Source organism: Pelobates fuscus, chromosome 5 (assembly GCF_036172605.1).
Source record: "Pelobates fuscus isolate aPelFus1 chromosome 5, aPelFus1.pri, whole genome shotgun sequence".
NCBI classification, from domain to species: Eukaryota; Metazoa; Chordata; class Amphibia; order Anura; family Pelobatidae; genus Pelobates; species Pelobates fuscus.
The window spans coordinates 318,702,620-318,716,357 of NC_086321.1; the positions used below are offsets into that span (position 1 = coordinate 318,702,620).

General features: G+C 38.9%; 1 protein-coding gene across 2 annotated transcripts in view; it reads right to left on the minus strand.

Annotated features, from left to right (window-relative positions):
• PALM (paralemmin) overlaps positions 1 to 13,738 on the minus strand; it is a 90,526-nt gene that overhangs the window by 40,516 nt on the left and 36,272 nt on the right. For both annotated transcript variants that reach the window (XM_063455578.1, XM_063455577.1), the window contains exon 2: positions 492 to 537. In XM_063455578.1, coding sequence (XP_063311648.1) covers positions 492 to 537 — 46 coding nt within the window. The remainder of the gene's footprint in view (positions 1 to 491; positions 538 to 13,738) is intronic.

The following is a 13,738-nucleotide window of genomic DNA, read 5'->3' on the forward strand; positions in this document are numbered from 1 at the left end:
ACTGCCTCCAGCGTTGCTAAAATCCCCATAGGAAAGCATTGAAAAGCATTTTCAATGCTTTCCTATGGAGAGGTCTAATGCGCATGGGCGGCTGGTTAGGTCTCCCCAGCCGGCGGGATCAGTCTCCCCCGCCGGCTGACGTAATGAAGGGGAGGAGCGGCGGCAGAGGAAGAAGCAGCGACGTGGGACATGTCGCTGCCTCTGGTAAGTGACTGAAGGGGTTTTCACCCCTTCAGCAACCGGGGATGGGAGGTGGGAGGGAAAGGGGACCTGCAGTGCCAGGAAAACAGATTGTTTTCCTGGCACTGGAGAGTCCCTTTAAGTAAATTGACATAAAAATATACCTAAATGTATATGCAAATTACATTTGAATCTGTGATAGAGCTGGTCAAACCACCATAACCACCTTCAAGTAATACATAATTTCAGCATGAATGACCACAAACTGAAATGTGTATACAAGAGCACACAAAGACAATTTTAAAGCTTACCGCAATGGCCTGCCGCCTGTCCAGCTGAGTTTGTGATTCGCTGATTCTGCAAAGCAAGAATTAATATTGATTAACGCATGATTCTATTATTCAATTAAATAAATGTCAATGACAAAAACAACTACAATAAATTCAGCTTGACCCTTTTTCAGTCACCATTTACCCTCACAGTTGGATGCACTTAACTGAATCCCCATATTTGTTTGCTAAGATAGGGGATTTTAAGTGGCCTTGTAAAATGGAAAGCCATATTTTTTTGTGGTGACCACAGGAAAGCATAGATTGAAGAGTGTCGGAAACCGTTTAAGCACTAAAAATATAAGTACCGGTAAGCATGTTAATCTCCCATATTAAAATTAGTGTAGGACATACAGATATTGGGGTAGTGTGAAGTAGTGGTGGGCTTAACACAATATGGCCCAGTCTCTAAATTTGTTGGCCAACATAAGTTATTTTAAGTAGCCTTTTATAACTTCAAAGTTTTTTTTTTTGTGTGTGTGTGTTTGTCGCTGTTCCCAGTCTGTATTTTGTACATAATTTGGTCTTGACGGCAGCACCACTAATTCTTTGCTAGTGACCTATTTAGTGTACTTAACATTAGTATATGTTAAGTACAAATGCAAGGATAGGCAAAATGTTGTTGCATGACAACTCTTCTTAATTTCAACCAGCATGAATCTGGTTACATATGATGGATGGATGTTATAGTCTTGTAGTTATAATGACTAACATGGGTTATATTTAAAGACAGAATTCCTATGAACATAACCTAATCCAGTAAAGCCTAAAAGTGGTACCCCAGTGGTTTGTGAGATTACAATCATCCTAGAAGTCATCCTGGTAGCAATACGAAGGATGGTTTTGGGTTACTGTTGGCCTATAGGGAGTATTGGTAGTGTTTAAATAATACTTGATGGGGCTTGAACAGGTCAAGGCATAACTACTTCACTGCTTGTGATTACATTTCATTATCAAAGAATTTGAGTTTGTATACAAGGTGTTTATCTCATGTTTCATAAAACATCTTTTGTTTTACTTCACATGGCTTCATAAACCAGTGTTAATTTAGTTGACTAACAATTTGAGTCAACTAACATTTTTGAGATTTAGTCGACTAAAACAAACCATTCAGATGACTACTAAAATGGCTTTTTGGTCAAAAGACTATGACTAAAACGAAATTGAAATTTGCCGCCAAAATTAAAACCAGTTAAATAAAATTTAGACAAAAAGATTCAATGTGTACAGGCACTCTTCTATCCTTAATGGTGCTATGTATCAAGGTAGCCCACTATTACCTATTAACTATTACCTTCAATATATATAACAGAACATATGATAACACACTCAAATTATTATTTAATTGCCTAGATAAAATTTAGTAATAATCACCACAAATTATCCTAGCAGTGTTTATTATTCTCTGGTATTGTTTGAAACTGGATTGTTCCAAATAACGTTCAAATGTGTAACACAGCAAAATAACAAATGGTTTAGAAATACTAGATAAAATGACAATTTTTTTACCCATTAACCCAAGAATAGCTTTAATGGTTAGGTTATTAATTACACTTGTTCATCTATTTTTTTGAAAATCATATTTTTCCTTTATTTATGATATATAATATGCAGCAAATTTCCAAGTTAGCTATGATGGAATGCAATTGTCCAGCATATCTAGGGAAAGACCAGTGCACTTGTGTGAATATGGTATTATGGGAATAAGTGTAAAGACGAAGGCGTATTTTATAATTACAGGAATAGCATGCCTTACCCCAATAATCCCTTTAGTAACATGTAACAGATAAGTGAAACACAACTATCAACTTACATGTAACAGTTTGTCATTAAAAAACAAAACAAAATATCCCAGGATTATGTTCAAAGATCGGTCCAAAAACACAATGTCTGGACTAGATGGGTCAGTTTGGTTTTTGTCATAACATTCAACAATCATTGACACATCGTAACTAATGCTTACACTGCATTAATTTCACATGTTAGTCACACAGCACAAATATAGGAAATACTCCCAACAAGGCTTTTGTCACCCAGAAAGCACTGATGGACCCAACCATCCACCTAGATGGCACTGATGGACCCAACATCAAGGCATCCATATCAATCATACCACTTCCATCTGTCACAAAGCAACAATATAGTAATTATTACTATACAGCAACCAAAACTATCACACCTCCCTAACACGTCGTAAGAAATACTAAGAAAAATTAGATAACTATTCATGTTTCTCTACGGCGAATACATGAGAAAATGAGTAATCAGGTATGAAATGCTGATCAGACACATCAGTACAGTGTACAACATTTATTACATCTTGTGAGCCATGTTTTTCTCTGTTTGGCATATCAGCCACCTGCGCAGTGAGTCCAGTTATATTATAATGAGATGGACATACAATATTATGTCAAATTATATATTTTTTTACTTTATAATACTACTAGTTTAATAGTTTGGAGGCCCTTACACTGTTAAAACAGGGACAGTGAGTGGGGTCAAGCTTAGCAAACTATTTTCACAGCTCTGAAGCTGCTGTGCAGCTCCTGGGCCATAGGTGGCCACCAGTGGTGGCTGGTGAAATTTTAATATGGTGAGAGGTGAGGTGATAGTAACCATTTCAGTAATTTTATCACATGATATTTGCATTAACTTTCTTTACTAACTCCATAGCAGCAAAGAAAAACTGTTCAAAGAAAGAACCAATCAGAGTGAGTCAGAGAGTATATAAGCCCAAGCATAGCCAATCATTTCCTCTTTCTTTGCTGCTCCATCACAAGTCAGGTCAGAGTACTGATTCCTTAACTGTCACTTTATGTACATGTTAGTATGTTAATAATGCTATTGTATACATAGTTTGTTTGATCTACTTATATATGTACTGGGGGGGTGGCAGGGTAGCAGTCATTGGTCTCCCCTGCTTTTACTTCAGACCCGTTCTGTGGGGAAAGCCTCATTCCCCCTCCCTTCCCTCCCCTCCCCTCTCTATCTTCGAGTGGCTACGTTCGCCACTTTCATTCTGTTTTTTTCCGCCTTGTTCGTGCCATTTTTACTGCACGATCAGAGCAGGCTACCTCGGTGTTCGTGCGTGTTCGCGCTTCCAATTGCGCGAACGGAGCGGACACAGTTTATCATACTATGAACTTGTGATGTCGCATTAGTCAAGAGGAAATGATTGGCTATGCTTGGGCTTATATACTCTCTGACTCACTCTGATTGGTTCTTTCTTTAAACAGTTTTTCTTTGCTGCTATGGAGTTAGTAAAGAAAGTTAATGCAAATATTCGCCTCCTGTCATTATTAAAATTAAGATTATTAGTACACTGCGCTAGCATAATCTTCAATTTTGTCACATTAAAGGGATACTATTAGTGTCAAGAATACAATGCTGTAGAAAAGACAGCTCCCTGCCTTCTCTACCATTGCTTGAGAGCTGGTGTTCCTTGCAAGGCTAGCTCATTGTCTGAGAGTGTCAGATGATCTGACCACCTAAGCAATAAGATGCACCGCTAGGGCATAGCTCCAACAGAGAGTAGGAAGCTCTCTGTCTGAAGTACTTGTTATGATCTCTGGAGTGTTCCTATAAAACAACTTATCCAGGCAACCACCAAACAGGGGAATGGGAAACAGCAGAGATGTAACCATTACAGAGAGAGTTTTCCTAACGCACACTTGTGATATAGGTAGTTAATATTTTTATGAATATTTTCCACTTTAAAAAAAAAATTATCTTGGTTCCCAGGAAGAAATGGTAGTCTTTACCAATTCAAAAGATTTATTTTCGGCTAAAAAAACTAACAAAAAAACCTGCTGGCGTGCTAACCCCAACCAATGATGAACCTCCACTGGAGGTTGCCTAAGGTCACTTTATATTTAATCTGGCTATGTTCAGAATGGCTGTAGGCTAAGACAAAGCATCATTAGGATGTGTGTCACCCAGCTGAACATGTGCAGCTGACCTGACATTCATCGTGCCATCTATTGATTAATTAACTATGCAACATGCACGATGCATTGCTTACTAAATGTGCACTGGTATGAAGACACTCTGTATTAGTATCAGCTCCAGCTGCCACTGTGCAATACATTCAACATTTCATCAAGATGTTGGGCCTAAATAGTAGATTATAAACACCTATAAATTAAAGGAACACTATAGTATTAGGAATAGTGCACTAATTGCTGTTTAGGTTACTGGACCAGTGCTGTCAGGTTTAAAAAAAAAAAAAAGGTAGTCTACTTACTTTTTCTCCCTCGCAGCACAAGTCTCCTCCTTGAAGCTCTACCTCTTTGGCTGATGTCATAAATGTTGATAATCTCAGACCATCCAATGCTTTCAGAGGCTATTGTACATGCGCGGCAAAAAACTTTGCCAATCAGAGACCATCTGATTGAATTAGCAGAGTTTAAAACTATAGAAACTACAGGCAGGTTAACCCTGCAAAGAAAAATTACCATTACTGTAGAATGTCAATGTTTTCAACTCGGCACCCGGGGGAAACTTGGCACCCAGACCACTTCATTAAGAGGAACTGTCACTACTCAAGATTTCCAATATTATGTTTACTGATCGAATAAGAAGAAGAGAGCTATCACAACAAAGTACAGGAAAATATTACTGGGGCTTAATCTGTAAGGTAAGAAGCTATTTCCTTGTAAAAGGGTCTGCAAATGCAAAATAGATTATAATTTTTATAATTCCATCTTTAAAAATCACTCAGAACAATTAAATAAATGATAACATTTTCAAAAGGCACCAAGGTAGTGATAAAGATATCCCTATTAGCAATATTTAGTTCCAGATTGGTGTGAATCTTGTATAAAGTGGATTCTCCCATTAGATTTGTGTTACATAGTTACTATTATCCAAACTATTTATGCAACAACTTTGCAAGAAAATGATCACTATAGGGTCAGGAACACAAACATGTATTCCTGACCCTATAGTGTTAAAATTACCATCTAGCCCCCCCTGGGCCCCTCATGCCTCCATAAATATAGCAAAATCTTACTGTATTCAAGCCTGAAGCTGTAACTCTCATGCTGTTAGACTCAGAAAAACAAGCAGTGTGCTGACATCATCAGAAGTGGTAGCCTGATCCAATCACAGTGCTTCCCCATAAGATTGGCTGAGACTGACAAAGAGGCAGATCAGGGGCAGAGCCAGCATGATTCAAACACAGGCCTGGCCAATCAGCATCTCCTCATAGAGATGAATTGAATCAATGAATCTCTATGAGGAAAGTTCAGTGTCTGCATGCAGAGGGAGGAGATACTGAATGTTTTGATGCATTTTAGGTAGCCATGACCCAGGAAGGACCCCACGCAACCATCTGAGGAGTGGCCAGTGACGTTCTCACTAGGCTGTAATGTAAACACTGCATTTTCTCTGAAAAGACTGTGTTTACAGCAAAAAGCCTGAAGGTAATGATTCTACGCACCAGAACAAATTCAATAAGCTGTAGTTGTTCTGGTGACTATAGAGTCCCTTTATATTGTTTCTGTTATAACAAATTACTTCTTATTGGTGTTAAACCTCTCTTATTGTATTATGTTTGTTTTTTTTTTATTAAAAGCCCCATAAGCTTTTAATATATTTTTTTCTTTTAATAATAGCACTTGCCAGCGAGGTGCCACATAATTAACACCCCTTCACATGAAGGTTATTTAACTATTTGCACTAGCACCCAGAAGGCAAATAGTACTTAAAATTATAATTAGTTTGCATGAAAGTAAGTGAACGATAATTTGCAAATATGCACACTGCTGGATGCATTTGTTCACTAATCAGTTTAAAATAGGGGCTTTGTGATTCCTTTACTTTTTGTCTGAATCGGCTGAGAATGCACCGATTTTAACCGGACCAATTTTAATCAGGGTGATTGATACAGAGCGCTCTGGCTGACCTAATACCAACCGTATTTGGCTTTGGTAAATATTAGAATTGCCAATGCAGTCAGAATTGAGTCATTTTCAGCAGATTTTGTCCAACCGGTCAAATCTGGTGTTTAGTGAAAAATCCCCCTAAATTGCATGAACTAGAACTGAATTACATGTTTTGTAGAAAGGATAATGAGGGAATTAATTGTAGTTTACATGGACCACGTGTATTAGGGGCAGGATGAGGCGATTGTTTTGTGAGTGGGAGAGCGGAGTTGTAGGAGAGCAGCACAAGCCTGTAGTGAATGAAATGCTTTTGTGAGCAGGATTTCCTAAAGGGACTTCCTGCTGTGTAGGAGAATTAATTCTTTTAATGCATTTTGTGGATTCCTTATTTCAGGGTGAGATTTTGTAAAAAGGTTATAAATAAAGTGGCTACACCTCTCCTTTATTTAGCAAACCATGTAAAAAAAAGAGTCATGTTTTAATGTAGCAATGAACTCAAAGGTTGCCTGCGCTATTCATTTTCTGTAATCTCTTGTAAAGATAAGATCTAGTTATCTGGATATATATATATATATAATGAATTGGTTTTCAAATAGAAAATTTGAAAATAATTCAGATTGGCTACTTTAGCCTAGATTTTGTCGTTTGGATTTCAGTATGCTATAATTTGATGTTTAGTGAATAAATCTGTATGATTTCAATAAATTACCTGGAGTACACAAATCTTCGTGACGCAACTGAAAAAAATAAACTATTACATGTGTCATCTCCGTAGATGAAAAATATTAACCTGTATCTCCATCACTACAAACACTAGAGAACGGATGATGGCACACACTGACAGAGACCCTTTAAACATGTGCGTCATCAACCCACGCACACTCCACCTACACTGACACCTTCAAGAAACACAGCTGTCTGTATGTGTAAGCAGGATTGCCTCCTCATCCTTTAATCATACGAAAGATGCAATTGCTAGGCTCCAAGGAGAAAATGCATATTTATGCTATTCATCCTCCATGAATGGCAGATCTGAGGTCAATGAGACATAGGAGGATATACATTTCTCAATTTGAATGTGGACACTAATAAATACATATTCTGCAAAACAGCAGCCAGTGCAATATGTATAGTTTACACAAATTCCGGGTAGGAATACATAGCACTAATCCAGATGTAGTGGACAACATCTCCCCTGATGCTTTGCCAGCATTATGCCTGTAAGAGCGTTATGGGAGATGTAGTCCACAACATCTGGAGTGCTGAAGGTTAAAGATGTATCTTGGCTTTTACTGGGGTTTTACAGTAAATGTATTCGGCATGCTCAAGGGACCCTCATTAAATGAGCAGCAGCTTGCTCATATATATATATATACACTAGAATTACGTTTTGGTCCGTTATTTTTTTTTTTTAAATGATTATTATTTTTAAGGCGCCAACAAATTCTGCAGCGCGGTACAATGAAGAATGCCATTGCTTTGCACAGCATTCCACATCAACTTTCTCTACATATAAAGCACTGTACACCTGATCTCCGGTTACTAGACTGCTTGCAACAATGGGGTTAATGCAGCATTTGCAAGGACTCATGGGTAATACAGCACTCAGACCTGTGCCTCAGGCTCAGTTGTAGTCCTTGTGATTTGATCACGAGACCCAGCAGAAGGCGCAGCGTTGAATAATTGTAAGCGTGCAGGGAGGGTTGTACAGAATAGTGGCTAGGTAAGAAAATAGAGAAATGTGGAGGATGGGGCACTGGAGTACATAAAAAAAGATAAGAGACATGGGAGGTAAGGGAATAGATGTGGAGGAAAGAAATGGTCATGGTAGTCATAGTATTAAGAAGCAGACAAGAAACCATTGGAGCTTTAAAGATTAAATAGAATGGCTCCATTCACACTAATATGGTCCAGGGGATAGTGGGAGTTGTACTCTGTGACATTTGTACAGTGACAGCAGCAACAGGAGAGATTGTGAGGAAGGGAGTGAGATGGATGATAAGTGAGGAGGGGAGGGAGAGAGAGAGAGAGCTAGGAAGAAAAAATGTGGGGAGTGGGGGGGGGGGGGGGAGAGGGAGGAAGAGAGAGCAGGGAAAAGTGGGGGAGGGGAATATGAAAGGCTCCATTATCTGCAAATTCATTGATGTGAAAGAGATGGATACTATGTACATATACTCAGCCGCAGTGAGAATATATGTGTATTTATGAATACATACATAAATAACAGAAGGATTAAACATATGCATAATAAATCTGTCTGAGACTCAGAATAGCCCATACATAACTTTTTCACACAACATTTGGGATATACAATAGATTGACTATATTGTAAGCCTTTTTAGGGGTTGCTCTACACTTCTGATTCTGTTAATATAAGTTTTTCTGGCATTTGTTTTGTAAAATTCTAAAGCACAATATGGAATTTGTTGGTACTCGATAAATAACCACAGTCATAGGTATACCTAGGGGACAGAGGGAGGCAACCTGTTGCGAGGATGGAGGGTCTGTAAGATCATAGCTGTATAAGTCGTGGCATTGAGGAAGGAAATGTAAATATGCATGAAGTGACATGGCACGCAGTGAATAATAGCACAGTGTCAGAAAATGTGGTGGGGGGAACTTGGGGGTCAAGAATCAGTAAGCACAGTATAACATGTATGTACATATTACAACTACCTGCCTAATATCGTGTAGGTCCTCCTTGTGCTGCCAAAACAGCACTGATGCATCGAGGCATGGACTCCAGAAGACCTCTGAACTTGTCCTGTGGTATCTGGCACAATTAGCAGCAGATCCTCTAAGTCCTGCATGTTTTGAGGTGGGTCCTTCATGGTATAGATTTGTCGAACCAGCACAAATTGAGATCTGGGGAACTTGGAGGCCAAGGCAACACCTTGCACTCTTTGTCATTCTCCTCAAACCATTCCTGAACAATGTTTGCAGTATGGCAGGGTGAATTATCTTGCTGAAAGAGTCCACTGTCATTAGGGAAAACCATTGCCATAAAGGGGTGCATGTGGTCTGTAACAATCTCTAGGTAGGTAGAATTTGTTAAAGGACCACTATAGTGCCAAGAAAACATACTCGTTTTCCTGGCACTATAGTGCCCTAAGGGTGGGGGATGGATGGAGAGGAAGGGGTTAAACTTACCTCTTTCTCCAGCGCTGGGCGGGGAACTCTCCTCCTCCATAGCGACGTCATCAGCTGAATGCGCATGCTCGGCAGGTGGTGGTGGCCGACTCTTATCGGTCTGAGGCTATGCAGCCCCATACGTAGCAAACGGCGATGCCCTGTGTGTTCTAACACCTTCCTATCATGGCCAGCATAAGTTTCTCAGCCATTTGAGCTACAGTAGCTCTTTTGTGTGATAGGACCAGACTGGTTCGCTCCCCAAGTGCATCAATAAACCTTAGCCACCCATGATCCTGATCCCAGTTCATTGGCTCTCCTTCCTAGCACCACTTTTGGTAGGTACTAACCATTGCATACCAGGAACAACGCAAAAGACATTTGCCATTTTGGTACTCAGTCACTCAGATCTTTTTGCGTGTCCATTTTTCCTGCTTCCAACACATGGAATTCAAGAAATTACTGTTCACTTGCTGCCTGATATATCCCACCCCTTGATAGGTGCCATTGTAATAAATATATTCAATGTTGATTTAATGCTTTCCTGTAGGGAGGGCGTAATGTGATCATCGGATGATGACAGGGTAACTAAATAAAGGGTTTTAACTCTTTTTTGGCTGGGGGGAACACAAGGTAGGAGGGTGTAAAAGGATCTATAGTGTTAGGAATACAGGTTATTAATTATAATATACAGGTATTCATCAAAAAAGACAAATCACATCTTGAGCCCCGAATGAGACTCTAAATTGAAAAATGGGGGGACTCTCCAACTATTACCCAATATTTAAACTCTGATCTATGTTAAAGGTCATTTTAAAGGAAGAGGTAATTTTTAATGATGCGAGTGTAATTAGATTTTGGAAAATCTGTTCACTGAAAAATCAGCACTAAAAAATGTTTTTAAATACAGTATAAGTATGTGAAAGGACCTAACAAATGCATTTGAAATTTCATACATAAGAAAATCTAAAAAAACATAAAATCAAACTACGAAAGTTGAAACAATCTACAGTTCTTTTTTTTGGCAAGTATGTCTAAACGATGCCATTATTTTCTTGAACGTTACGCTTCATGTGTGCAGCACTGTGGAATATATTGACATTTAGGTAAACATAGTAATTACATATTTTTATATACAGATGCTACAATCTGTCTATGTCATGTCACATATAGACATGATTGCTGTTGCAAAGTAGAACAATGTCACTACAAACTGTGCAAATGACAGGAGATGTCTGTACAAAAGGAAGTGGTGTGTCTGTGTGTTTAGTTGTCAAACCACTGCTACGTCCTTAACTCTCTTATTGTTCCCCTGAACACGATTGAAGAACGACAACTCTGCAGATGATAAATGACTTATATTTCAAGGGCATGTATCTGTAATATCAGCTTCCCAGGCGACAAGAGAAAATCTTCTAAAATTATAGTGATGGAGATTTGAAATTCAACACGGGGAGTCCAAGTACATTTGTATTAAATAAATTACAAAGATGATGCAAAGGTTGTCAGCCATTAAGCATAATTGGAGATGTAGGAATACCTGGAATGCCAAAAGCTATCTGTCTGTCTTGAGAAAACTTGGATGGACAAAAATGTCCAGAGCAGCAGAGACAATCAACAAGGTGATTGAAGTAGTTTAAAGCAGCTGTAATATGGGCAACAGTTGATTTTATTGAATGATTTTTGAATTTTGTGACTAGACAGACCCCCTAAAACCGAAATCATAGTTAATCACCAGAAAATGTACAGATTAAACTACTAACCGCTACTTGTCAGCTTCCTGCAAACGGCAAACTTACTGAAGCAATAAACTATAACAGCACCAATTATTTCCTGTGGAGAAGGCCCAATGGGCGCTCAGTGCTTGCTGTGCATGCGCATTAGATCCTCCTGTCAGATGGGGTTGGAGGAGACTGACTATGACCCAGCACGAGTTACCTTGGAGCTAGTATTGGGTAAGTGAATAAAGGGTTATTTAACCCTTTACATTGCTGGGGAAGGGGGAGAGCAGAGGAGTGTTAGGAATACATCTTTGTATTTGTATACCACTAAAGTGTTCCTTTAATGTAAAAACCTGTTACATATTTTGTGAAAAGTACAGTGTTCCTCATTGCTGTCTCTCTAGGCTTTGCAAAAATAAACTTCCCTTTGTAGCACTGCCATGTATGACCAAACTTCCATCTCTGTTGTTGCTATACACTCATGCAGGCTATTGTCTACTCAGTCAAAACAGACCAGGAAAATTAACAAAGATGGGCAGGAATTATTCACAATTAGATGATTTGGGGCTAAACCAGGATTATTCATTAAATTATAAGCTGAACTGAAATCTAAATGGCACAATTCAGGTCAGAATATCAAAGTTTGGGATACAGCTCATTTGGAGATTTATTTTCGAGAAAAAAAAAAGACAGCAAATAATGGTGCAGTATATCCCAACAGGTCTATATAGTCCAACTCACATTTTCCAGAGCTATAAGACTAGCTCTAGTGTGGATGGCATACAGTGGTACAATCCCCACTTATGGGATACATGGAGTTTTGTAGTAGATGGATATCTTGTTGGTATAAATTCTACTACAAAACTTCACGTTGGGATATACTGCACCATTATTTGCTGTCCTTTTTTTTTTTTTAATACGGATCTCAAGAATATCCCATGCCCATACCTTACTGAGGAATACTTCCCCTGGCAAGATTGTTATTGACTTCTTATATAAAAGGTTTTATTTGAACTTTTTGCTGTATTTATCAGGCATAGACTCTTTTGGACTTACTTTTTGGACTCCTGATTATTATTAATTATCTATATTTCGAACTCTTTTTTTTTTTTTTATCTTATATGTATTCTCTCTTATGTAGTGTCTTGTATATGTGCTTGTATAGTTTATAATCAGGTTTTTTGTTTTTTACCTGTGGCGCCGCCTCCCCCTACATTTTTTTTGCTTTGCTTACTCTATAGGGCCTGTGAGGGAGCCCTATTTTTCAGGTGTGCTGCCTTATATTTACCTCTGTAAGGTCTAGTATATTAGCGCGGATCCTTTGTACATATCTCCCCCTTGGTGGCCTGGCAGGTGAGGGAGATCTTTGATCTCCCCACAGGCCGTACAAGTTTAACGACGGGGCACATGGGGAAGCAAGGCATAATCCCCTCCTTCTCCCATGTGTAGCAATGCATATGCTGATGACCCAATATACCACAGCTGGGTGACTGTGATGTGACATCAGAACACCAGAACAGTTTCTATGTATGTACATATGTTTCTTAGAACTCTTATTTATATGGATCTGTACATTATTTCTACATGTTTTGTAAACAATCTCTATTTGTCCGTGATTACTACACTCCTTGATAACAGAAGCTATAGAGAGTTCAGTCACAAGATAAGATCATCAGCAGTGTCATCATGGGATTACTGAGTGCATGATGGAATAAATACCAACATTTGCACACACACAAAAATATTTTAGAATACTTGCATTTGACATCCGGCATGTGTCAATTGGTTTTAAATTAAATTAAAGTGGTTTTGACATCCTTCATGGATTTAACTTAAATTACTTTAATCAAGCAGTGATTTTAAAAATTAAAGGATACAAACTTTAAAGGAACACTAAAGTGTTAGGAGTGCAACGCTAACACTGACGTGTCCCTCTGCCCCTGCGGTATCACTGCAGCAATGAAAGGGTTAAATAACCCTTTACACACTACTTACATGATTCCAGCTGCTGAGGTCCCTCTGCCCTGGCTCTGTCTCCACCTCCTCTGACATCAGCATGAGGGAGAACCTAGTACACATGAGTGGCGGGTGTTGCATGCGCATTAGGCTCCCTAATAGGAAATCATTGAAGCAATGCTTTATTATGGGGCATTTGAAGCCGCTAGACGTCCTTATGGACTCTGCACACACTATTCTTCAATGCACACACTACATCCCTAATATACACACTCTGTACCCAAAAACAATATACACAAACACTACAGCCCCTATAAACATACACACTGCAGCACCTAATAACACACTATGCAACCCCTGTACACATATATACACACACTGCAGCCCCTAGATACAAACACACTCTGCAGCACCAATACACACACTAGTCTCTACTGACACCCATTTTTTTTCATCAAGCTTTCTAATCTCTTGTTTGGGTTAATACGGATGGGAGATATTAAATAGTGGGAGGTATTGGATAAGGGGAAGTGGCCAG